Source organism: Ostrea edulis, chromosome 5 (assembly GCF_947568905.1).
Source record: "Ostrea edulis chromosome 5, xbOstEdul1.1, whole genome shotgun sequence".
In the NCBI taxonomy this organism is placed as follows: Eukaryota; Metazoa; Mollusca; class Bivalvia; order Ostreida; family Ostreidae; genus Ostrea; species Ostrea edulis.
The window spans coordinates 61486292-61512446 of NC_079168.1; the positions used below are offsets into that span (position 1 = coordinate 61486292).

The window sequence follows — 26155 nt, forward strand, 5'->3', positions numbered from 1 at the left end:
TTGACTGACCAACCGGCCAGGTGGGAAATTATCGACCGGAGGTGTGAAAAACACTAGTGGCCTCTTTAATTTCTATTGTTTACCTGTGCTGTCAAGGGTTTTAATTGACACTTAGCTAATCCAAGAGACCCTTCCAAATTCTGTACAACATGTAAAAAACAGTTGGGAACAAAATGAATGAATACAGTATCAAACGTCATATTGTTTCACCATACTATCGTATGGATATAAGCGGTAGTTAATAAAGAACAAACCCATGACTGGTAAATGATAATTATTAAAAGATAGATTAATTTTCTTGGTTTCCATAGACTTAAAATTCCAAAGAAATATTCAAATTACAATTTCATATTTACTACTGTACTTTTTAAAAACGTCAAAACAAAATTGTTAATGACATAAGTGATGAATGTAAACAAAGTTTTTATAGGTAAGAGGAATTCCAATAATAGGCCTCTGTGTTTTCTTTATGTATCCTGTTATAGATTTTCAGTTTAAAATTAGATGATTTCAGCGAGAATATTTCTTGTAATTCATAATTACCTGTAGGTACAAGCGGACTAATTTAATCTCCACCGATAATTGATCATAGATCACCAGATCAAAGTGAATAGTACCTACTTTGTGAATATTGAGATAAAACGTCTATAATTGCTAAATTCTCGGTATACCGGCCATCCCTCTAAACCGGCCGTTTTTTCCGGTCCGAGAGCCGGCCGGTTTAGAGAAGTTTCACTGTATTATGGTACATGTATTTTTCAATATATAACACCAAAAATTATTTTAATTCTGGGACTTTAATCATTTCTCTGATGAATGAACATGTAAACTGTAATTGTTCATTTAATAACACCTGGATTCTCAGTAGGTTTCTTCACCATCATTGACTTTGAAGGACCACATCTCACAGTGATGTGTTTGTGACTTGATTGTGTTCTGAATGTTTTCTCACTCTCTAATCCTCTAATCAATAACACCTGGATTTTCTGTCTTTACTGTCACAGTGATGTGTTTGTGACTTGATTGTGTTCTGAATGTTATCTCACTGTTCGATCAATAGCACTTGCTTTCTCTGTCTGTACAGCCATAGTGATAAGCTTGTGACATGATTGTGTTCTGAATCTTTCCTCACAGTCTGATCAAAAGCAGCTCTGTATTTTAGTCTACACCATTCTGAGCTCAAATTGCTATTAAGCTGCCTCTGATTGACTTTGCTATTAAGCTGCCTCTGATTGACTTTGAAGGACCACATCTCATGGAGAAAACTCAGTGTTTTGTATGTACACTACATATCCAAGGGCTGTTCGATATATAATGTGTATTGTACCACAGTGCAATAATGCTTTGCACGATTTCGTCGATGATGATACTCTTGAATAGCTCTATTCGATATATTTCCAACGGTGTAAACACAAGCCTTCAGCTCCATATAGTTTTAAAGTTATAGCCATTTCAATAGAGCCAGTTGTTGACATCTGTTGTACAAATGGTTGGGAAATGGTTTGAGAATATTGAAGAAATTAGAGCGTATATAAAAATTTGCACAAAACTCCGTCATTCAGTAATGCAGATTTTTACTGAATTGGGGGAAGTTTATAGGTCTGATAAGGTATCTTATGAGACAATTCATAGGTGGAGAAAGAAATTTCTGACTGGCACAGAGTCCATCAGAGATGCAGGAAAATCTGACCGACCTTTGACTATTACAGGCAAGGCAAATGTCTCAAAAGTCAGGGAAATATTTGAAAGGGATGGCAGATACACGATTCGTGATATTGCCAAAGCTGTTGGCATATTGCTATCTTAGCTGCATTTCACTTTGAAGCGTATTTTGAAAGTACGAAAGATTTCTGCCAGATGGATACCGCATTATATTGATAGATGACCAAAAACAGGTACGAGTACAAACCGCTAAGCTATTGCTCAAAAGGTTTCCCAAATTCAATCAAAGACAATTTGCAAACATTGTTATTGTTGACGAAACATGGGTTCACTATTTCAAACCAGTATGAAAAATTGGAAACAAAATATGGCTAATTAAACACGGTAGAAGGCCTGTAGTTGCCAAATGAACCATAAGCACAAAGAAGGTTCTTTATTGCATATTCTTCTCATGTGATGGTATAACTGTACAAATCCCAGTGCTTAAAGGGCAAAAGTGTTACAGGTCGGTATTACTGAGATGTTATACTAAAAAAGCTCAAGAAATATTATCATAAACAACGCCTTGTGTCAGGATTTAGGCATGTTCGTCTACTTCATGATAATGCTCCATCACATACATCTGAGCTTGTGAAGCAATTTTTGAAGTCGGAGAAGGTTACCGTCTTGCTACACCCACCATACTCTCTAGATCTAGCCTCATGCGACTTTTTCCTTTTTCCAAAATTTAAGAAGTTATTATCTGGTCGTCGTTACAAGTCCCAACAAGCCATTAGCTCAGCCATCAGTCAGTGCCTCAGACGTCTACCTAAATCAGCGTACCATGACGCATTTCAGAAATGGATTCAGATGAAATTATGTATTTCAAACCACGGGGAATACTTTGAATGGATGTAATGTTCATTTCATTATTTGAGTTGAATGCTTTGGAGATATCATACAATACACATTACATATCGAACAGCCCTCGTATGTCCCCTCATACAGACACACCAGACATCGTGAAAGATTGTCCAGGGATTCCACCTTCTGGCAGTCTGGACATCACAACCTAAAATAAAAAAAAATAAAAAAAATTTTCTCAAGCCATATATTTAATGTAGAATTAATGTTAGGCCCTTATGTAGCTATAGATTAATACTGAGCTCCTATGTAGATAAAAATGGGAGTATGAAAAGAGAAAGAAAAAAAATTTCCCTATTGGCAAAGTTCAATCACAGTATTTCTGAGTTGCTCAATACTCATTTCCCTTCATTGAACAGGTGCAGTGAAACACAAAAAACATTTTCATTTAGAAGAGGTGGGTAAAAATGCTTATTGTGACATTCATGTATTGTCTAAAGGAGGATCACCAGCACTAAAGGGCAGCACATTTATGAGTATTTGAGATTAATCAACCTCAGGCAAAACTTCAAATTCATTGTCTTTCTTTCTTAAAAGCATTATAATCATAACTGAATGTTTAATTCAATAGCTTAATTCAAAAAATTTCTTCTTGATATGGACAGTATAGTGTATAGGCTAATGACAAAATTAAGGTTTTCATAACTATTAATCTCTAAACCAGTATTTACTGTATACATGCATTATGTACCCACCCAAACATTCAGGAGAACACTAAATGCACCTCCATCAGAGGATGCTGATATCTTGAAGATTTTTTTTTAGCATTATACTATTTATCTATTTCTTTTAAAAATCATAGTGTGCAATGAATAGATTTTAGAGAGGTAAAACAGATTTATTCATCTTTTTTAAATTAAACAAGAGATGTTTGTAAAACACATATGCCCCCCATGGTGCAAAATTGAAAAGGGTTATACACACACCTCATTTAATTGATAGTATTATCATCAATTCAAAATATTGAGCAGACAATATCTTCCTATGTCAAGAGTGAATTGACCATGTGACCTAATATTCAATAGGGATCATCTACTCCTTATGCTGTACCAGTGTACCAAGTTTAGTACGTGTCAATCAAGCAAATAATTCTTAAAATATAGGAGACAATATATTACTATGTCCAGTTCAACTATTGACTTTTGACGTCAAAATCAATATGGGTCATCCTCTCCTGAAGATGTACCAATGTACTAAGTTTGATGTCTGTCAAGTAAAAGGGTTATCAAGATATTGAGTGGATAGTATATTACTATGTCCAGTTTGACCCTTGATCATGTGACCTCAAAATCAATAGGAGTCATCTTCTCCTGAATATACACCAGTGTACTATTTAAAGTTTGATGTCTATCCAGCAAAGGGTTCTGAAGATATTGAGCAGACAGTATATTCCAATGTCCAGGTTGACCCTTGACCTTTAAACATGTGACCTCAAAATCAATAGGGATCATCTTCTCCTGAAGATGTACCAGTGTACCAAGTTTGATGTCTGTCAAGCAAAGGGTTCTCAAGATATTGAACGGACAGTATATTCCTATGCCCAGTTTGACCCTTGACCTTTGCTCATGTGACCTCAAAATCATTAGGGGTCATCTCCTGAAGACGTATCAGTGTACCAAGTTTGATGTCTGTCAAGCAAAGGCTTATCAAGATATTGAACGGACAGTATATTCCTATGTCCAGTTTGACCCTTGACCTCTGACCATGTGACCTCAAAATCAATAAGGGTCATCTTCTTCTGAAGACATACTGGTGTACCAAGTTTGACGTCTGTCAAGCAAAGGGTTTTCAAGATATTAAACGGACAGTATATTCCAATGTCCAGTTTGACCCTTGACCTTTGACCATGTGACTCAAAATCAATAGGGGTCAACTTCTCCTGAAGATGTACCAGTGTACCAAGTTTGATGTCTGTCAAGCAAAGGGTTCTCAAGATATTGATCAGACAGTATATTCCTATGTCCAGTTTGACCCTTGACCTTTGACCATGTGACCTCAAAATCAATAGGGATCATTCTGAAGATGTACTGGTGTACCAAGTTTGATGTCTGTCAAGCAAAGGGTTCTCTAGACATTGAATAGTCAGTATATTCCTATGCCCAGTTTGACCCTTGACCTTTGACCATGCAACCTCAAAATCAATAGGGGTCATCTACTCCTTAGGATGTACCAGTGTGCCAAGTTTGATGTCTTTCAAGCAAAGGGTTCTCATGATATTGAGCGGACATTATATTCCTATGTCCAGAGTAGATTGACCCTTGACCTTTTGACCTGAAAAACAATAGGGGTCATCTTCCACTCATAACCAACCCACATATTAAATATCATTATCATCAAGTGAATGGTTCTCAAGATATTGAGCGGACAACATGTGGTCTACAGACCGACCGACAGACCGACAGTTGCAAAACAATATGCCCCCTCTTTTTCAAAGGGGGGCATAAAAACCAATTCTACCATCTACACTTCAAATCATTACCTGCTTTCGATGTTGAATGTCTACCAACTATACTTTACATCATTCATTAATCTCAATGTTGAACTCTCACCTTGGGTCTCTTCAGGGTGGGGGACATATACCCTATGCACATACTGTTTGTTGTGTGACCCCACAATACCTCCACTGTGAAAAAAAATATATAAGCCTCAGAATTTAAAATGTTAATTTGTGACTGGTTACTAGGTGTGAAATTGGGAAGAAATTAATATTTGTGCATGTAATTTAATTAAGTCTCTCAAACGAATTTAAGTCTCCCAAACAAAGTTTGGAGACTTATTGTTTTTGCTTGGTTCTTATTAATTCTTCCGCTTCTTCTTCCGACTTCTTTCTTGCACCTAAAACTGTCCCGACACCATACTCTGTAACCAGTTGATGAAAGTAATAGATATTCAAGGCTATGATAGGCCACTGTATCTAGATGTGTAGAAATGTTTTTATTTTCAGATTGAAGGGGGTTAGAGTACATTTTTGGGGAATCAAATAGGAGTGGGGTTTAATACAGAACTCTATGGGGGAAAAAATCAATTCCAAAATTCAACAGATATAAATTGACAAAGTCTGGGGTCTTCAGAAATGAATAGAGAATGACAAGACCTACAAATTAATTTAATGGTCAAGTGACCCCACTGACCTTGACCTCTGACCATGAACATAAAAACTGGTATAACATTAAAACCAGGACTAATAGCGACATGAAGTCTTCAGAAGTGGCAAGAGGATGACAGGACCTACAAACTAGTAGCAAGGTCAAGTGACTCCTATGACCTTAGAACATAAAACTGGTATCACTTAAGAACCAGGTCTGATAGAGATGAAAGAATGAATAGATCTACAAAACAGTATCAAGGTCAGGCTCCAGTGATCTTGACCTTTGACCATAGAAAATAAAACTGGTATTACTCAAGAACCTGGCTCCGGGATCATGAAACTGTCTTAAACTTTAAGATTGTCTTAAATCAAGAAAGTTGCATTTAAATTTTAAGACTGCCTTAAAGCTGTCTTAACTTTCTGAGACTGTCACTGAGTTCGTTCAAAATGGCCGCGCTGGTTGCATTTTTTAGGTGAGTAAGAGAAAATGAGCTTGATAGCCATTGTTGAAGACGTCTGTCCCGACCAAGAAGCGGACAAATCATTTGTTTAAGAAAAAATAGACCGTCGATAGATCGAAATCACAGGATCTTGACGTTGAAAATCATATAATGAAAAACAAGAGGCCCATGGGCCACATCGCTCACCTGAGTCACCTTGGTCCATATCAGAAGACTTTCCATATATATTTGCTTGTAAAACCGTAGTCCCTATTATGGCCCCAACCTACCCTTGGAGGCCATGATTTTTGCAAACTTGAATCTACACCAGGGCTCGAAATTAACATATGTCCATCAGTCTGTGACTGGTTTAAAGTCTGGCGGACTGACTGACATTTGTTTTAGTCAGTCCGATGGGACTGGTTAATTTTAAAAGCATCATTTTGGAAAATATACTTATGAAATTTTATACACACATTTGGCATGCTTCGATCTGTAAATATCAGACGAATCTGATTCGTAAATATAAATCCCACATTTAAGTGTGTTTGACTATTTCTGGAAAACTCTGTTGGACTGGTAATTTTTTCTGCGGACTGGCAGGGGTCAAAATTAACTTTTTCTACCACAGGCTAATTTTAGCCTGTGGGTAAAAAATCCACAGGCTAAAATGAAAACCTTACAAGCTAAAATGAAAATAATGAAGCAGTGCTCTTTTTATATATATATATTTTTTTTCAATCAATGATTTTCCCCATCATTACTGAGCCTAGTGGGTCAACAGACAGTGTTTGGACAAGACACCAAGTTACGTAAGTCATATGGTGCAATGTCTAGGTCTCTTGATTATCGCACCTCTAACAGTCTAATCCACGACTTGTTTACCGCATGTCTAGATCTAATCTCAGCGAGATTCGTCGAGGCTGGATATTTGGACTGACGCCTCTTCCGAATCTCAGACCAGTGTCACATAAAGTGATTCGGGAAATCTTGCCTGAACTTCGGCCGCTTGTTGCGATTAAAATGGGTTAAATTGAATTTCTTGTCCGCTTCAACTTTTCGCCTTAGACCTCCTATTAACTCCCTATCACAATGAAACATGCATTTTTTACCTTTACAAGGTGTAAATCCCACTGTAATCCAAGTTGGCTATTTTCGAAGCCATTGCAAACGGCCACCATTTCATATTTTACCTTCTCAACACTGAAGAGTTCCGATCGTTTAGGACGCCTTCAAATAGATTGATTAAACATTACACAGTTTTCTTTTTATTGCTTTTAATTTTTATGCTTAAATGCTTTGTACAAAGTAATTGTCAACCAGTAAGTTCTGTATTTTCAATCATAGTACAAATTGTCTTGAAGTAGTATATCGGAACTCTCCAGTGTTGAGAAGGTAAAATATGGAATGGTTGCCGTTTGGAATGGCTTCGAAAATAGCTAACTTGAATTACTGTGGGATTTATACCTTGTAAAGGTAAGAAATGCATGTTTCATTGTGATAGGGAGTTAATAGGATGTCTAAGGCGAAAAGTTGAAGCGGACAAGAAATTCAATTTAACCCATTTTAATCGCAACAAGCGGCCGAAGTTCAGGCAAGATTTCCCGAATCACTTTATGTGACACTGGTCTGAGATTCGGAAGAGGCGTCAGTCCAAATATCCAGCCTCGACGAATCTCGCTGAGATTAGTCTAGATCCAGTCTTCCAATTTCATGCCACATCAGGGTTGTCACTAGTGATTTTTTTAAAGCGAATACAGGACTCATGGTTTTATAAGCAGCACGATCACGAGTCCTATGACTTTTTTGATAATCGTCGACGCGGTGAGAAATGCACGTCACTACAACCCGACCTCAATATGACAATAAATTTAGATATGACATTCTCATGATTCTGATAAAAATAACTACCGGAAGACTTGGTATAACATAGATTCCGATATTTTTTGTAGATAAATGAATAACAAAAACATCATACTTGGAATTATTCAATTTAATCACCCCTATAGGTGAACAGGACTCGTGGCACATGTCGATATGCGATGTCCGATCTCTAAAGCATTTGTTTGACTCCGAGTTTCTTAAAAAATCATAAAAGAAAAATCCGGATAAAAACGGTTATTGAAATCGGTCGTTCATGTAAGCGTTTGTATGATTCAGAGTGCAAGTTTGAGAGAAGCGAATAGCGCATCACCGTATAAAACGGATACGGTACGATCATAGTTTGTAAATCACCACTCGCTAAAATTTTCGAGTGTCCATTATTTTTACTCGCTATTTTTCAAATGTACTCGCATTTTGCGAGTATTTCTCGCTAATTTCGAGCCCTGACTGGTTGAAATTATACACCATCAGCCTGGCTGGACTGGTGACATAAAAAGTTAGCTTCAAGCCCTGTACACTATGTCAGAAAGCTTTCATGTAAATGTGAACTTCTTTGGCCCAATGATTCTTGAGAAGAAGATTTTTAAAGATTTTTCCTATACAGTACGGCCATCGCGGATCCCGTATTAGACCGCGCTCCCCCCGCGGTATGTTAATCCTTCCCGTGCTATTCCTCCGCGGGATTTCATTGCGGGGGCAGATTTACACCGCCGCGATGTGAAGTACCGTTATTTACCTGTTAGGACAAACTAACTGTACGATAGCTATTTCATTCGTCGGCAAAAAATGAGTACGGCTTGCTTATGGACAGCTATCTCGCATTACATACCGGTATATTAAATAAATCATTTAAAAAATGAAAAATAAAATCAGGGACCTACTAAAACCAGATATACTTAGGATTTAGCATATCTAATACACCTCCAATTTTTTTATTCTAAAAAAACCCCAAAAAACCAGCATTTAAGTTGGTTTTTTAATAGTATTTTATGCTACATTTAATGATAAGGATTACGAGCTGTGTCCTAATATTTTTTTACATTGAAAAAATAATACAAATAGATCTACAAATGACCGTATATGAGTACAAGATTAATATATTCTGTTTTAATGGTGTTTGTGTAGATTTCGAGAATTGGTTAAAAAATTTATTAGTAACAAAATATTATTTTGTATGTTTTAAGAATAAAAAAAATGTAAATTTTATATTATGCTAAAAGAAAGATTTTTGTTTTCTCATTTCAATCGAACATCGTTTATATGTACACCTGTTGGGTCCCTGCTGCACGTGTTCTTAAAACAACACACAGGGGAGAAGACCCTGTGTGTATATGTTCAACGCGTCGAATACAGGATGTCAAAATGGTAATGTCTCTACTCCAGGGCATGCAATCTGCTTATCAGCTTACAATTACCTATACCCAACAAATTTTACCAGTAATTAAACTAGGGTGTTTGTTTTTAATTCCTGGTTTCCTGGCTTACAACTTACTAATTCCTTTTATTTATTTCTAAAACAAAAAGAGAAGCCAGGGTCTAAGTTAAATTATTTATCTAGTATGAGCAAACATGAACATATAGAACTAATACATTATATACAAGCATTAAAAGCATATTGGATTAGAACTGGCTCAGTCACCCATGTAATAAAGAATCTGCTGAACTGAAGCATCCACATGGTAGAAGCTCCCCGAAGTGACATCGCCACAACGATACTTGTAGAATCCAGCAGGAAATTAACAAGGTTGGAAGATCTAGGAGGTAGAACTTCCTCAATACGACAGTACTGAAACGACGAAGTTGTAAACCTTGTTCTGACCAATTTAATATGGTGCAAGTAATTAAGTTGCAAAAGAATAGATGCAATAAATTAAGTTGTAAATGAATACTTCATGGGGAAAATTATGAAATATTAAGGCCAAAACTCAGGAAAGAAGCATGAGTGACTGAGTGCCCCAGGAAGTATGGATTTAAATGATTATGCCATGGTAATACAAGATTGTTTATACAGAATATACATAAGATATCGACTTTCAACTGACATGTGGAATCTAAAAGTAAAACACGGCAGATCTATGAAATCAAGGTACACGATTTAGAATACATAAAACTCAATTATTTACAAGAAGTTAAAGTGAGAACGCACCTCTATAAGTAGAAGTAATGTATGTTACATAACTCAATGAGAAAATGTCAGATTACGGTAATGGTTGTTAGCGTTGGTTTAACATGGACATAAGTACAAAATAGGATACGAAAATAGAACTAGAGTCACAGGTAATAAACAATAAAATTAATCATTTTAAGAAATAAACCACGCTTAAATTATCATTAAGCTTCAACTATGGTACATATGAATGTCAGTATCATCAAAATTACCGGTACTCTCTAATTGCATGTTAAATCAAAATTTAATATACGTTGTAGAGGAATTTTTAATTTAATTATCCTCTTCGTCCCCAGTGGGACATAAGGCTTCAACAAGTTGTCTCCATCTAGCTCTGTCCTTGGCAATATACTGTGCCTGTCCCCATGAGTAGCCCATTTCCTCAAGTTCTGATGTTACGGTTCTCCTCCAGGTGGTACGTGGTCTGCCTCTTTTCCTCTTTCCAGGTGGTGTCCAGTGTAGAGCTACTTTGGGAATCCTGTTCTGGGGCATTCTCATTACGTGACCAAGCCATCTCATTCTTCTTTGTTTTATCTCTGTGCTGATGTTCTTGCTTTTGTACTTTTGGTGTAGGTTTTTATTACTGATTTTGTTTGGCCAAAATATTCTGTTTATTTTTCTAAGGCAGCTGTTGTGGAAGGCCTCAATTTTTCTCATATCACTGTCTATAACACGCCAGCATTCAGACCCATACAGGAGGACTGATTTCACATTGCTGTTATAAAGTTGGACTTTGGTCCTCAGACTGTAGCTGTTTGATTTCCAGATGGTTTGGAGTTGGGCGAATGCTGCACGTGCTTTGTTGAGTCTTGCCTTTATGTCTTTCCCGGCACCGTTGTCCTTGCTAAGTATGCTTCCTAGGTAGGTGAAGTCCTCTACCTCCTCTAGCGGTTCTCCATTTAAAACCACAGGTTCCACTGGAGCATTTATTGTCATCACCTTGGTCTTTTTGGTGTTGATGTTAAGACCAGTTTGTTTGGCAAATTTGTTCAGCTGATCTGTTTTTTCTTGTAGATGGGTCTTGTTCCCTGAGATCTCTGCAAGGTCGTCTGCAAAGTCTAGGTCCTCTAGGTTGCTGAACATAGTCCACTGGATACCTCTCTTCTTATCTGCTGTGCTGTTTCTTTGGATCCAATCAATGACTATTAAGAAGAGGATAGGTGACAATATACATCCTTGTCTAACTCCAGATTTGACACTAAAGGACTCAGAGATGTTCTTTTCTAATATGACCCTGCATTCAAAGTTTTCGTAGAATGCTCGCATAAGGTTACAGATCTTCATTGGGATTCCATATGATTTTAATATTTTCCACAATGTATCCCTATGCACACTGTCAAATGCCTTCTTAAAGTCAATATAGTTGATGTATAGTGGCATTTTCCATTCAATACATTGTTCGATAATATTACGAATGGCAAAAATCTGGTCTATCCTCTTCTGAACCCAGCTTGTTCTTCTCTCAATTTATCACCAATAGCTTCATCTATTCTGCTGAGAAGTATTTTGTAGAATACCTTGCTGGGGACTGAGAGCAATGTTATTCCTCTCCAGTTATCACACATCTGGAGGTCTCCCTTTTTTGCTAGTTTTACGATAAGTCCTTTACTCCAATCAGATGGTATAGTCTCGTTTTCCCAGATGGATACAAATAAGCTCAGTAGTTTGTTTGCTGATGTGACAATATCTGATTTTAGCATTTCAGCATGGATGTTGTCAATGCCAGGTGATTTCCCATTTTTAATAGAATTTTTAACTTCCTCCAATGTCGGTGGTTCGAGGTCTATTTCCAGGTCTTCCTCAGCAGGTACAGGAGTAGTAGGTTCATCAGGTTCTGGGCAATTTAATACCTCTTGAAAATACTGGACCCACCTTTTGGCCTGTTCATGATCTGTCGATAGTGGGTGGCCATCTTTGTCCTTAACAAGAGCTGGTTGGGTTGTATTTTTACCACATAGCTGTTTAGTTATCTTATACATAACGCTCATTTCTCCATGAGAAGCTGCATGTTCTGCTCTTTTTGCAAGGTTGTCAAGGTGCATTCTTCTGTCTTTTCTTGCACTTCTTTTCACTTCTTTGTCTTTTTCTCTATATGAAATTTGCATTTGTTCTTGTAATCTGATCGACTTTGTGCTTATGATTTTTTGTTTCAGTTTCTTCCTTTCACTTATTCTTTCCCATGTGTCTGATGTTAGCCATTCCTTATTCTTTTTTGTTCTATAACCCAAAGTTTTTGCAGCTGTTTCAACATATGTTTCTTTGATGGTGTCCCACTTTCCTTGAATGTTATCTTGATCATCAGGGTTGTTTTCAAGTGCTTTGAATCTGTTTTTTAATTCCAAATTGAACGCCTTATTAATATTTGGGATTTTTAATTTATCTATGTCAAATTTCCTTTTCATTCCTTGCTGTTGGTGATTTCTGCGTAGTTTCAGTTTGATGGTAGCTTTCAACAGGTAGTGGTCACTGTTGACATCCGCACCTCTGTATACTTTAACATCATATAATGATCTACGCCACTTATTGTTTATCATCATATGGTCGATCTGGTTTGTTGTTCTACCATCTGGAGATTTCCAAGTTAACTTATGTATATTCTTGTGGGGGAATATGGTTCCCCCTATCACCATGTTGTTTTTAAGGCAGAAGTCAATAAGGCGTTCTCCATTATCATTGCGTATTCCACAACCATGTTTGCCCATTGATCTTTCGCAGTCAGTGTTGTCAGCACCCACTTTTGCATTCAGATCGCCCATCATCAACAGCATATCGTGCTGAGGAACCTTAGATACGGCCATCTGAAGTTGTTCGTAGAAGTCATCTTTAATTTCTTCTTCCGCATCATTCGTTGGTGCATAGCACTGTATGATTGTAAGTTTACAGTACTTGGAGTTGAAACGTGCTCTAATTAAACGGTCATTGATTGGCTCCCACTCAAGTAGTGTTTTGATCTTTTCTTTGCTTATCATTATTGCCACTCCACTTTGATGTTTGTCATCATGTCCTGAATATAAGATGGTATGGTCACTGTTCACTCTCATCTTTCCTGATTTTAACCAGCGACATTCACTCACTCCTAGAATGTCAAGTCCATATCTCTGCATTTCATCGGCAACCTGCGCTGTCTTTGATGTTTCAAACATTGTGCGAACATTCCATGCTCCAACACAAAGTTTTTCTTTTGGCCCTAAAAGACTCTCAATCATTCTCCTGGGAGATGTCATACCGCCTATATTCTGGCTGGAATCTTCAGGGACAGAGTTATTTGCTATTTCAATTGTTTCAGTTTCTGTAACATAGAGTTTTTTACTGGGTAGGGTAGTTGGCCCGACGCCAAACCTCTGCTCCGGTGGACCGGGTTTTCTTTCTGGGTTGTCCTTCCCATAGATGATTGCACTGCTAATGCTTACGAGTTGGTGAGTGTAAGGGCATGTCCATACGCCGATGGGCCTACACACTGCACCACTGAGGTCCTTGGTACTCCGAGATCCCATACAGTTCAGCCTGTGATTGTTAGACCGTAGTATCCATGCATTGCCACAAGGAGGCACTGTATGAGTCTTGGTAGTGTAGAGGCTTTGTACTGGCAAGGTAAGATTTATGCATTTTACTCACCCTTTCACCTACAAGTAGGCTAGCCAGTGGCAGCAGTAGATCTACAATTTTGATCTCCGCCACACTAGATGCATTTCACTACCCTGTGGTGAAACACCACCAATGCATTTCAATCGAACATCGTTTATATGTACACCTGTTGGGTCCCTGCTGCACGTGTTCTTAAAACAACACACAGGGGAGAAGACCCTGTGTGTATATGTTCAACGCGTCGAATACAGGATGTCAAAATGGTAATGTCTCTACTCCAGGGCATGCGATCTGCTTATCAGCTTACAATTACCTATACCCAACAAATTTTACCAGTAATTAAACTAGGGTGTTTGTTTTTAATTCCTGGTTTCCTGGCTTACAACTTACTAATTCCTTTTATTACGGTACATATGAATGTCAGTATCATCAAAATTACCGGTACTCTCTAATTGCATGTTAAATCAAAATTTAATATATGTTGTAGAGGAAGGCCACACATATACGACAGGGGTGGCGTATACCCCAAAACTGTGTTTTACTTGTTATCTACTTTTTGGTATTATATTACCTCCTTTAAAATATGCATTGCGTTTTTTTCCCCTCTCTCTCAGATGTTCAAAGCCCCAAAAATGTAATTAAAATTTGAGAATTTGGATCCAATTAATATTTTATTTTAATTATAGATTGATGTTTTATTTGTATTGATTACCAATCGGTGTTTGTGTGGCTAGTCTAATGTTGTCTTAGCAGTTTCACGGGTAGAGCGTGCGATGATCGAGGTCTGGGGCGTTGAAGCAGACAGGAAGTGTTATGTAACAGATACCCGAGACGTTCTCTACACAATGAAACAGACGTCTTCACAATGTCTAGAAGAGAAAATGTACTGTGTTATGTATAGCTATAGGGACACCTATATAATACTCTCTTTCGAATTGGGGGAAAAAATGGTTTGGGGAGAATATTAATTAGAACATATCCTCACACCACTTGTTCCCTCTAATCTAACATTTTGTATCTACATCTTTCGTATGCTGCGGGTCACGTTTATGGAAACGTAACTTGGGCAGATTTTTGTCAAATGGTTAAAAATTGTCTTCACTTTACACGTTTTATCCACCCTCAAATTTTATATAGAGTTTGATGATACTAGGCTTTCCTTTTCCTACTTTAATATTTGCGTGATACATGTTTTTTTTAATATATATTTGTACAAATACATGTATAGACTTTTACCCCACCTCTGACAAGTTAGCGCGGGGATCCTGAATAGTGATTGGCTCATTACGGTCACGTGAAGACGTGGGATATTCTATCCCAGGTCACCGTCAAAATTTATACCAGGCGTCCTTGCGAGTTATCTTTCTTGTTGCATTTGTCAACAACAATGGCGGCCAAACGGTTTGCAAGTTTGGCAGCAGACGAGATCGAAAAAAAAAAATTACTGATTAACTCCAAAGAAACTATTCGAAGCAATCAGAAGGCAGCTCGTTTGTTAAAGGCCTACTTAGGAGAACTCAATCAAAATCAAAATTTCGAAGAATTCGATGCCGTTCGCTTGAACGAAGTGCTTTGCCATTTCTACATGAATGCACGAAAACAGGATGGTGAATTTTACAAGGCCACAACGTTTGAAAACATGAGGCATGCGATCAACAGGTACTTGCGGGACCCCCCATATAATAGGAAATTTGATATTATAAAAGATGACGAATTTCGCGATGCAAATGTGTCATTCAAGGCTGCCCTGGCCGAGCTAAAACGGATAGGGAAAGGGAGTGTACAACATCATCCTGTTATTAACGAGAGTGACCGTCAAAAACTGTACGAGTCGAAACAAATGAATCCCCAAACACCGTACGGACTTTTGAATAAAGTTCAATTTGATGTAAGGCTATACTTTTGCCGGAGATCTGTAGAGAACATGCATATTATGTCAAAATCAACGTTTGAGGTCATGCAGGAACCAAAATCAGGACTGAAATATGTGGCGAAATGTACAGACGAATTAACTAAAAACCATAGAGGTAACGACAGGGAAACCACCTCCGGTGTGATGCCAGAATCCCTGGGATCTCCATTCTGTCCGGTAAGATCTTTTGAAAAGTATATTGGCAAACTCCATCCCAGTTGCTCAAGTTTATGGCAAAGACCAAGGGATTCGTTTGACGATGATGATGAAACTTGGTACTGTAACGTGCGATTGGGTGAGAAAAAACTAGCATCATTCATGTCAAAACTAAGCCAGGACACAAATCTGTCACAAATCTATACCAACCATTCAATAAGGGCCACTGGTGCTACAATTTTAACCAAATGTTTGTTTAGTCCATCACAAATAATGGCCGTGACTGGAAATAAATCAGTGCAGTCTCTAACAGTTTACCAACGAACCGATACTGAGGAAAAAATCGCCATGGGACAGGCAATGGGGCAGAGTCTTGCACCGCAGAGTTTTAAAACTGTCGTTGCTTTACCGAGCACTGCAACGCTTGCTCTACCTCCACCCGAATCTGTTGGAGACACTAGCCTGGTGACATTACCTCAGGAACATGGTGATCATGAAGCGGTTGCCGAATTGCAGGGAATCAACATTTCGGATCTCTTTGGTGACTTTAACTGTGATCATACTCTACAATCTCAAACAGAAACCAGGTTTTCGAGTGTCCAGACCAGGCAAATTATGCCAGCTTTCCACGGATGCACAATAGGGACAATCAACTTCAGCATAAACATATCAAAATAATAACTGAAAATTGTAGTGATTTGTGCCATGTTTTGCCAGTTCTGTGTTCATCACGTTCATATCAATTTGAATAGACTGTGATATCTGTTTAATGATGTTATATTTATATCTGTTAGTGTTCTTATCAAATTCTTATATTTGAATTTTGTATTCTTCCTTCAAAAAGGATGCGACATGAAGCACATAAATGAATTGGCTAGGTTATAGGATTGTATTTCCTCTCAATAGCCTGGAATTAAACCCAGCTCTCTATGCAACATGTGCAATGCACGGAAAAAATTATGGTATGATTTTGTCTGACCACAAAAGCTCGTTTAAATACAGTCATCTTTGAATAAGGAATATTTATGGTATGGTGTTGTCTGTAGTTCTGGTATGCAATAGCCTCACGCATATTATCAAAATAGGTCATCGGTCCGATGCATGGTTGGATTCTCGGGATGAAGTTATGAGGGAGATTTTGGAGTCCAAAATCAAGCAGTGTGAAGAATTCCGCGAGGCGCTTGGTAAAATCAAGAAAACCAACATCTTGGCCGAGGCAACGTGGGACACATACTGGGGAACGGGGCTAAACAATGTAGGAACCATTCATACTGTTATGCAGCGATGGCCCGGCCAAAACAAGCTCGGACGCATGCTAGACAATCTGGCGAGACAGATGCAGGTAAACAGATCAAATTCGAAGCAACGGAGCGGAACCCGAGCCAGCAACAAGTCTACGTCAGGAAAGTAAACAGCCAATAAATGAATAGATTGAGATTTATTTCTGTTAATTGTAGAGGGCTAAATACCACTGAAAAGCGTACTAAATTAAACACATGGATTTCAGATAGTAATTTTGACATTATTCTTTTACAGGAAACGCATTATATTGAAAAAAATACTATTGCTTATGATGCTAGATGGTTTGGAAAAGCAATACATTGTTATTCAGACTCGCCCTACAGTAGAGGGGTCTCCATTCTTTTTCGAAAGAATTTGGCGTATGAAATATTGAATATCCATAAATCTAACGATGGAAGAAAGTTACTACTAAATATTAAATTTGACGACAAGATTATAACAATAATAAACATATATGCACCAAATGATATAAATGCAAAGTATGGCTTTTTTAAACGTATGAATATTTGGATAAAAAAACATGCGGAGTGTCAAGAGAACATGCTCATAGGGGGTGATTTCAATTGTTCTTTAGATGAAAATAAACAAGACAAAAGTGTGAATATTTTAAATAGTATCCTAAATAAGTTGGAGCTCATAGACCTGTGGAAAAAAGTTAAACCAAATAATAAAGGATACACCTGGTGCAATGGTGAAAATATAGCTACGAGTAGAATCGATTACATTTTTATCTCAAAGTCTTTTTGTTATCAATGTGAATCTTTTTGTTTACAAAAAATCCCAGGGTCTCATTCAAATGGTGTTAGATTGTCAGATCATTTAAGTCTACAGTTCTGTCTGATTATAAATGAAAAATTAAGAGGACCGGGCTATTGGAAATTTAATGTCTCACTGATAAAAAACCAGGACTTCGTCGAAGAAATGAAAAAATATCTATCAAATTACACTTTCAATGAAGTAGAACCGCATGAAGCATGGGAAACTCTAAAAAGAAACATAAAAATATTCTGTATAGACTTTTCAAAGAAAATAAATAAATCATATAAAAGTAAGTTAGCCTATTTACAATCGGAAATCAAAAAAATTGAGGAATTACCTGCGGATAATATTGACATGAATCAAAAACGAAATTTAGAAAATGAATTATCAAAACTTGTAGATAAAAAAGCAAAAGGTGCACAGGTTAGGTCTAGGGCCAATTGGATAGAACAAGGAGAAAAGAATACCTCGTACTTCTTAAATTTAGAAAAGAGAAGACAAATAAATAATGTAGTTAAAGCTTTAAGAGAAGAAACTGGTGATATCATACTCGATGATGATGACATACTAAACAATATGTGCAATTTTTATGAAAATTTATATAGAACAAATAATATACAAACCACGGATATCAACGAATATATAAATGCTATAGACTTAGAATTTACATTGAAAGATAAGGAGAAAAATGAATTAGAAATATTTCCCTCACTTCAGGAATGCTCAGAGGCACTCTTAAATATGAAAAGCAATAAATCTCCTGGTCTGGATGGAATACCATGTGAATTTTATCAAACATTTTGGGAAGAAATAAAACAATATTTCTATTGTGTTTTACAAAGTATTTTTGATTTAAATACAATGTCTTTTACGCAGAGATTATCATTGATTACTTTGATTTATAAGAAAGGAGACGAACAAAACCTAGGAAATTATAGACCAATTAGCCTTACCAACACAGACTATAAAATAATAGCTTTTGTATTCGCCAGGCGTTTACAAAAACTGCTAGATGATTTGATATCAATAAATCAAACAGCTTATATAAAAGGAAGAAATATCGCACTAAATGCAAGATTAATTTTGGACATTTTTGATTATTGTGAAGAAAATAATCAAGAACTTATACTTTTATTTTTAGACTTTCAGAAAGCCTTTGATTCAATTGAGTGGAATTTTATGTTTGAAGTACTGAAAAGATTTAACTTTGGTGAAAATTTTATTAAATGGGTTCACATCTTATATGCAAATCCAATCTTCAGAATAAAAAATAATGGATGGATATCTAAAACTTGCATGATGCATAGGGGAATAAGGCAGGGATGTCCGGTATCAGCAGTCTTGTTTCTCTTTGTGGCTGAAATATTAGGAATTTCAATAAGAAACAATCCCAGCATACATGGGTTTCAAAAGAAGGAATGGAAAAAGACATTAAGATAATACAGCATGCCGATGATTCTACCCTTCCAATGGAAAATGAAAAGTCTTTAAAGAAGGCCCTCGAGGCGATAAGTAATTTTAGTAATGTTTCGGGTATGAGATTAAATATGTCAAAAACAGAATGCATATTAACTGGACCTTTAAAAAACAGATTTAAGAAAATTCATAATGTTTATGTAAATGTTTCATGTGTAAAAGCATTAGGTGTATATATTGGCCATGATAAAGAAATGTGCCTGAGAAATAATTGGACAAAAATCACCAGCGATGTAGAGAAACTTTTTGAATCTTGGAAAACAAGAAACTTAACCATTTTTGGCAAAGTTTGCATAATTAATAGTCTTGCAATATCTAAAATTATATATATAGCTTCGATATTAAACCTACCAGATTCAAACATTATCAAAGAAATTCAAAGACTTATTTACAATTTCATTTGGAATAAGAGAGATAGAATAAAAAGAAATACATTAATCGGAAATATCATTAGTGGAGGCATTGGAGTTGTAGATATCTTATCAAAAATCAAATCTTTAAGAATATCATGGATTAAGAAAATATTAGATAAAAGAAATCCATTATACCATTTTGTGAATAGCATATGTTTGGAAAACAATTATGATCTTGACTATTTAAGTAAAACTAATATCACTAATATCAAACAGTATGAGATAATGGAGGGATTTCCTATGTTTTACAAGGAAATGTTCGCATCTTTTAATGAATGCAAGGGTAGAAACAGGCTAGATTGTTTGAACAATATACTGAGGGAGCCATTATGGAGTAATAATATTGTGGTATTTAAAAATAAACCTATATTTCTAAAATCATGGCTAAAGAGTGGTCTGAAATACGTGATTGACGTGGTGGATGAGAATGGTATTAAGCCGATGGAATGGTTTATAGATAAATTGATTTGCAAGAAAAACTGGATTTGTGAATATAATATTGTAAAAAATGCCATAGGAAAATTACTACAACCTTTCGATGTTCAAAATATAATATATGAAAATGTACATATAAAAGATAATTCATACTTTCTACTGCTAAATCAGGGAATTGTACATGTGAAAGATTTCTCAAGTAAAATGTTCTATGATATTTATCGGGATAAGAAATTTGTACCTCGATCCTCTACACCAAAATTTTTATTCTAAAAGCTTCAATGTTTCAAAACAGTCTTGGAGTGCAATATATAAACAAAAAATATGTAATATTTTTGATACCCACATTGCTGATTTCAATTACAAGTTGTTGAACAATCTAACCAGCAACCGAGTTATGTTAAAGAAATGGAAAGTTACTGATACGGATTTATGTTCACTATGTAAGGAAAAAGAAGATAATGAGCATCTGGTACTGAAATGTAAAAATGTTTGTGAAATTTGGAAAATCGTTGAGAAAACATTGAATTTTCAAGTTTCATGGAAAAACATTGTTCTTGGTTTTTTTTGGGAAATCAATGAGAAAACAGTATTTTTAAATAATCTTTTATCACTAATTGCATGTAAAATTTACAAATATAAAATGTATTGTAGAATATTAAAAAAAAAAGAGCAATCTTATGACATTCGAAAGAATGTAAAGGGAATCCTTGAATTCAATGTATCTGTATACAAAAAATTAAACAAGGTATCTTTTTCGCATATTCTTGATAGTATTGTAAAAAAATTATAGTCTTATATATTTATATTACAAATTGTGTTGCATGCTATTCATATCATGTACAAATAAAGTAAAGGGAAATGATCTGCCTTCCCTTTTACATGACTACCCAGGGTCAAAATAGACTTTTTGGAGTGTGAGAAGGGCCCTTTGGGTAGTTGTCACGAAATACTTTAATATCCTCTAGAAATGATATACATGTATTTATATTTGTATAACTTTGTTCTCATATGATTATATAATCTTGTATTTCTCTCAGGTTTTTTTTCCTTCTTCTACATCCTGTGAGATGTAATAGGGAATATATATTGTTATTTAGGTGGAGCTTAGTTAGGGCCCCATCCCTGGCAGCTTTCCACACTTTTTTTTCTTCTATCGTTTAGTCTATTTGTTATATGTTATAGTGATAGGTCTGGGAAATAAAAATGTCATAAGCCAAAAAAAAAAAAAAAAAAAAAAAAAATAGGTCATCGGTGGGGTAAATTCGTTACCTAGTCATTTAGTGACCTGGTACGGGATGACACCAGGTCACTAAGTTTTATACCGGGCGAGGCGTAGCCGAGCCCGGTATAAAACTTAGTGACCTGGCGTCATCCCGTACCAGGTCACTAAATGACTAGGTAACTAATAATACTCCTGAAAAATAAGTTATGGAATCACCAATCTGTGATTGATACTAACAGGGATAATCAGTTTTTGTGAGCTTACTTTTGCTGTTTCACGGGTAAAGCGTGTGCCGATCGATGTCTGGGGCGTTGGAGCAGACGGTATTCGGAGCAGATTATGTAACAGATTTTTAAAGATTTTTCCTATATATTTGTATGTAAAACTTTGATCCCCTATTGTGGCCCCATCCAACTCCCGGGGGCCATGATTTTAACAATTTAGAATCTGCACTACCTAATAAAGCTTATCTATAAATTTCATCTTTTCTGGTTCTTGAGAAGATTTTTTAATGACCCTACTCTACTTTTACCTTTTCTTGATTATCTCCCCTTGGAAGGTGGCCTGGCCCTTTATTTTAACAATTTAGAATTCCCTTTACCTAAGGATGCTTTGTGCCAACTTTGGTTGAAATTGGCCCAGTGGTTTTTGAGAAGAAGTCAAAAATGTTAAAAGTTTACAGACGGACGGACAGACAGACTAACGCCGGACTACGAGTGATCAGAAAAGCTCACTTGAGCTTTTAGCTCAGGTGAGCTAAAAAGTCTGGAAAACTGATAATTCATGCTATTTTTCTAAGTCCAAGGGCCATAACTAAGTGAAAAATCAACAGACCTTGACCAAATTCAAACTTGATCTGTAACTTGTTATCACAAAGCAATGCACCAAATATTAAATGAATATCTACAAGCACAACCAAAATAAGTCTGGAAAACTGATAATTTATACTATTTTTATAAGTCCAAGGGCCATAACTAAGTGAAAATTCAACGGACTGAGACCAAATTCAAAGTAATAACTGAATGGCAAACTATACATATAGCCAGCATATTTTTAAAACATGATTCTCATATATAGTGCATATTTCAAACAAATTCTTCTGTTTAGTGTGCAAGGTCATCTGTACCTGTTTTATCCTCATTCTGTCCCAGAGCCAGCACACCAGCTAACTTCTCCTTCTCTCCTTCCAAAAATTCTGATTCTGAGAAAATTAAGTCATTTCTATTCAAATATTTGTATTAGTCTTTCCACTAAAATGAACATCTCTTCATAAACTCGTTACTCTGAGTTATTCATGTATTGCTTTCTAGATTTTCATTTCTAAAGACTTTCAAATAACAAAACTTGATTCACTGCAAATCATAAAGGTTCTTGCATAATTATCTAATACTGCAATCAAACAAAACTTTTCTTAAGAGCCTGTCTAGCAAAAAATCATGCAATACTGAGGGATTGGGAAATTTTAGGATGATATTTTGACTTTAACACATATGAAGAAAATATTAAAGCTGTATGGTCCGAATTACAATATTTTTTTCCATCTCGTAAAAACGCTATTAAATCATCGCACGTATGTAGTTATGAGACTGTACGACCTATCATAAATTATTTCACCTGTTTTAACCCAAATAATTTGATTTTAAATCGATGTTTACCAATAACCGCGTCACTCTGCCATTTCAAGTGACAGTCACGTGACCAGTTCAAACTTTCAGATCATTGGTGGTCTTTTCTGTGTAAAGCTGTGTATTTTGTTATAACAGTACCGTACCATAAGTTTAATAGAAATAAAAATATCAAATACCTCTTAGTACATGTAATTCGTTGTTTTAAGTTCTTTCAGCCTTTAAGGAGGTATGCTACACCAGAGAAATTTGATGTGGATGAAAAGTGGAGGATATATACAACATTATTTTGAAGTTGAAAATTTTCAAATGTACTTTATTTTGTCAAAAAATACAGTTTTAGTAGAAAGTAATCTGAAAAAAATTTAAAACCCCTGCTGGACTCGAACCTGCGACCTACAGTTCAGCAGTCGGTATTCTAACCTACTGAGCTACTCGGCTATGTATTTATATTGAAAAGGAAAAGTCAAATATTGCTGATATCGATTTTTTCATCCATGTTTTTAAAGGAAGTCAGCCATTATGACGATGTAGAGTACTACCTTAAACTAGACAGTTGCGTATGAGTTAACACATCATGTTGTGATTCCCCTGACGCGCGTGGGTCTATTTATAGACGTCTATTCTGGGATGATTTATATATGTAGCCACCATATTTACTTTCTAAATAATATTCACACTGTTTTCTTTTACATGCAGATGTTTTGAAGCATGTAATTAAGGGAAAGTTAATAACTCTATAAAGTAATGAATCTGCTTTAAAGTAATTATGTACAAAAATAATACATGAACATCGGGTCATACAGCTTTAAGGTAGGTAAATACTATTAGAAATTTCTGTCAATCAAATTTTTTTCTTCATTTAAATAACTTTAACAACTCATAAACTAACTAAAAACCCAATATTAGACATACCTTTGCAGGTTTATTTTTATACTATGTGCTATAGAGCACATATACCCCCAAACGCAAAAGCCAAATTTTAACACAAGGATGCATGATCTCATGTTTTATTAAAAATATGCACCAAAGCACATCATATTGAGCTATGATATATAAAAAGCAATAGCTATTCATTTACTGAGAGAATTGTTAAAGATATTCAGTTGAAAACATACGCAATTGCTGTTTAATCTGCTCACATCCTTTAGAAAATAATCACAGAATATCGCAATTTTGAAAAATTCTCAAAATCTAAATTGTTTACATGCCAGTTTTTCTTTAAAAATATTTAGAATTATATCTAAGGTTTACAAAAAATTATATTTACCATAGTTGACCAGAGATATTTTGCAAAATGGTCTCTTGAATACGTAAACCCCCATTTTTAAATTTAAGTTTTTCAATTATTCTTTGTAAATTGTAACAGCAAATACAGTCTTAAAATCAAGATTAACAGAATATAACAATATTTATATATTATGACCCCTGGGTCGAGGCCTCTGCTGGTGGACTGTTAGTCCCCGAGGGTCTCTACAGCCCAGTTGCTAAGTACTTCATTACTAGCTTGAAAATACGGATGTATATTTAATTGCTGTTATAAAATTTAGAAATTCATTTCAATATTAAGGATTATCTCCCTCATGCATAGCTCTTATCCTTAGACAAATTTGACTCCACTTTTTTGGCATGTTGTTTTTGGCTATAATAGCTCTAAAATTTCATTGTTATTTCGGATTTCAAACATTTCGGTTGAGCATCACTGAAGATACATTATTTGTCGAAATGCTCATCTGGTGCATCAAAATTGGTACCGTATAAGTTTTACACACACACACACACATATATATATATATAATTCAATAAAAAAAAAAAAAAAAAAAAAAAAAAAATGGAACTGTATATTTTCCTGCTTTTTTTATTGAATTATTTTGACTGTGTGATATCAACTCTTTCTATTTGGATTATATATATATATATTTATATTGCAAATCACATTGTAAACTTACATGGATTATTATCCCAATCTTGCGGTCTCCTACCTCTAAAATACAGTGCACCTTGCAATGTTGATAAAAGGCAGGGTGAGACAAAATGTGACGTCATGTCTATGTGTTGACGTACGTCACAATATTGAATAACAACTGTGACAGAGGGTAGGAGTTCGTTTTATGCAACAAAATAGAAGCAATGTAAACAACCAGTGTTTTAGTAAATGAATATAAATATAAGAAATGAACATCACTTTTGAGCTGTTCATGGTCAATATGAACCGATTTGGATTTAAGGCAAATTCTCTGTGAATCGCTAGCGCGATTCACAGAATTTGCCTCAAATCCAAATCCGTTCATACTGACCATGAACAGCTCAAAAGTGATGTTCATTTCTTAAATATATATATATATATATATATACAGTGGAACCCCGTTATTACGTTTTCCATTTTGTCACGATAAAATAACGTAATACCGGGGTCAACGTAATAAACGTTCCCAGTTAAAAATATCGTTTGGAAATTGTATATCGTCCGTTGGTACTCCGTGAAGGGGTGTGTGAATATATCTTTACTGTTTCTTTGTTTAAAAGACTATGATACTTTGTTTTATTTACATCTTATCTTTAATGTCCGTAATTCTTCATGTTCTTATCCCTTTTCTTTATTTCGGTGTAGGATACATAAGGATGTTTTGATAAACGTTGCTTTTTCTGCATTCGTTTGGACCGCCATTTTGTTCAACTTTAAAACAATGCGTTCATGTAAATTTCTCTCAATAACTCGTTCCGGTTCGTATTCAACATTCGTATTAAAAAATAACAAAACATCGTTTTTATTAAGTTCTCTAATTACACAATACACAACACAATAAAAAAAATCCCACCCAAAAAACAACAAAACTATAGACACAAAACGCACACGATACCCAACACTTGCACACTTCTCACCAACGATAAACATGCACGGAGAACAATTTAAACGCAATCCACATAAAAAAAAAAATATAATGATGCACGAAGATTTCATTTATAACGCTAAATGATGGCACTAAAATCACGTGCGCATCAAGGGATTTTAAAATATTCAGAGGTAAATGCCGAGCACGAATCGGCCGATAGATTGGTGTATGTATGGACGAGATTTACGAACACCCAATCTGCATGTCCAAACAACGAACAATTTTTTTA

At 35.7% G+C, this 26155-nt stretch overlaps 1 protein-coding gene across 18 annotated transcripts in view; it reads right to left on the reverse strand.

The window, feature by feature from the left end:
- Positions 1-778: 778 nt before the first annotated feature.
- Positions 779-26155, reverse strand: part of LOC125648860 (threonine aspartase 1-like) — a 75790-nt gene continuing 50413 nt past the window's right edge. For 5 of the 18 annotated variants that reach the window (XM_048875880.2, XM_048875874.2, XM_048875881.2 and 2 more), the window contains 4 exons: positions 24151-24177; positions 22534-22608; positions 5115-5188; positions 779-2713 (listed from right to left, as the gene is read on the reverse strand). In XM_048875880.2, coding sequence (XP_048731837.1) covers positions 2642-2713; positions 5115-5188; positions 22534-22608; positions 24151-24177 — 248 coding nt within the window. In that variant the 3' untranslated portion in view covers positions 779-2641. Of the gene's footprint in view, positions 2714-5114; positions 5189-7188; positions 7324-12172; positions 14599-18437; positions 19216-22533; positions 22609-24150; positions 24178-24981; positions 25017-26155 lie in introns of those variants that run through there. The other 13 variants (XM_056165023.1, XM_048875877.2, XR_008802950.1 and 10 more) reach the window with 12 other exon arrangements.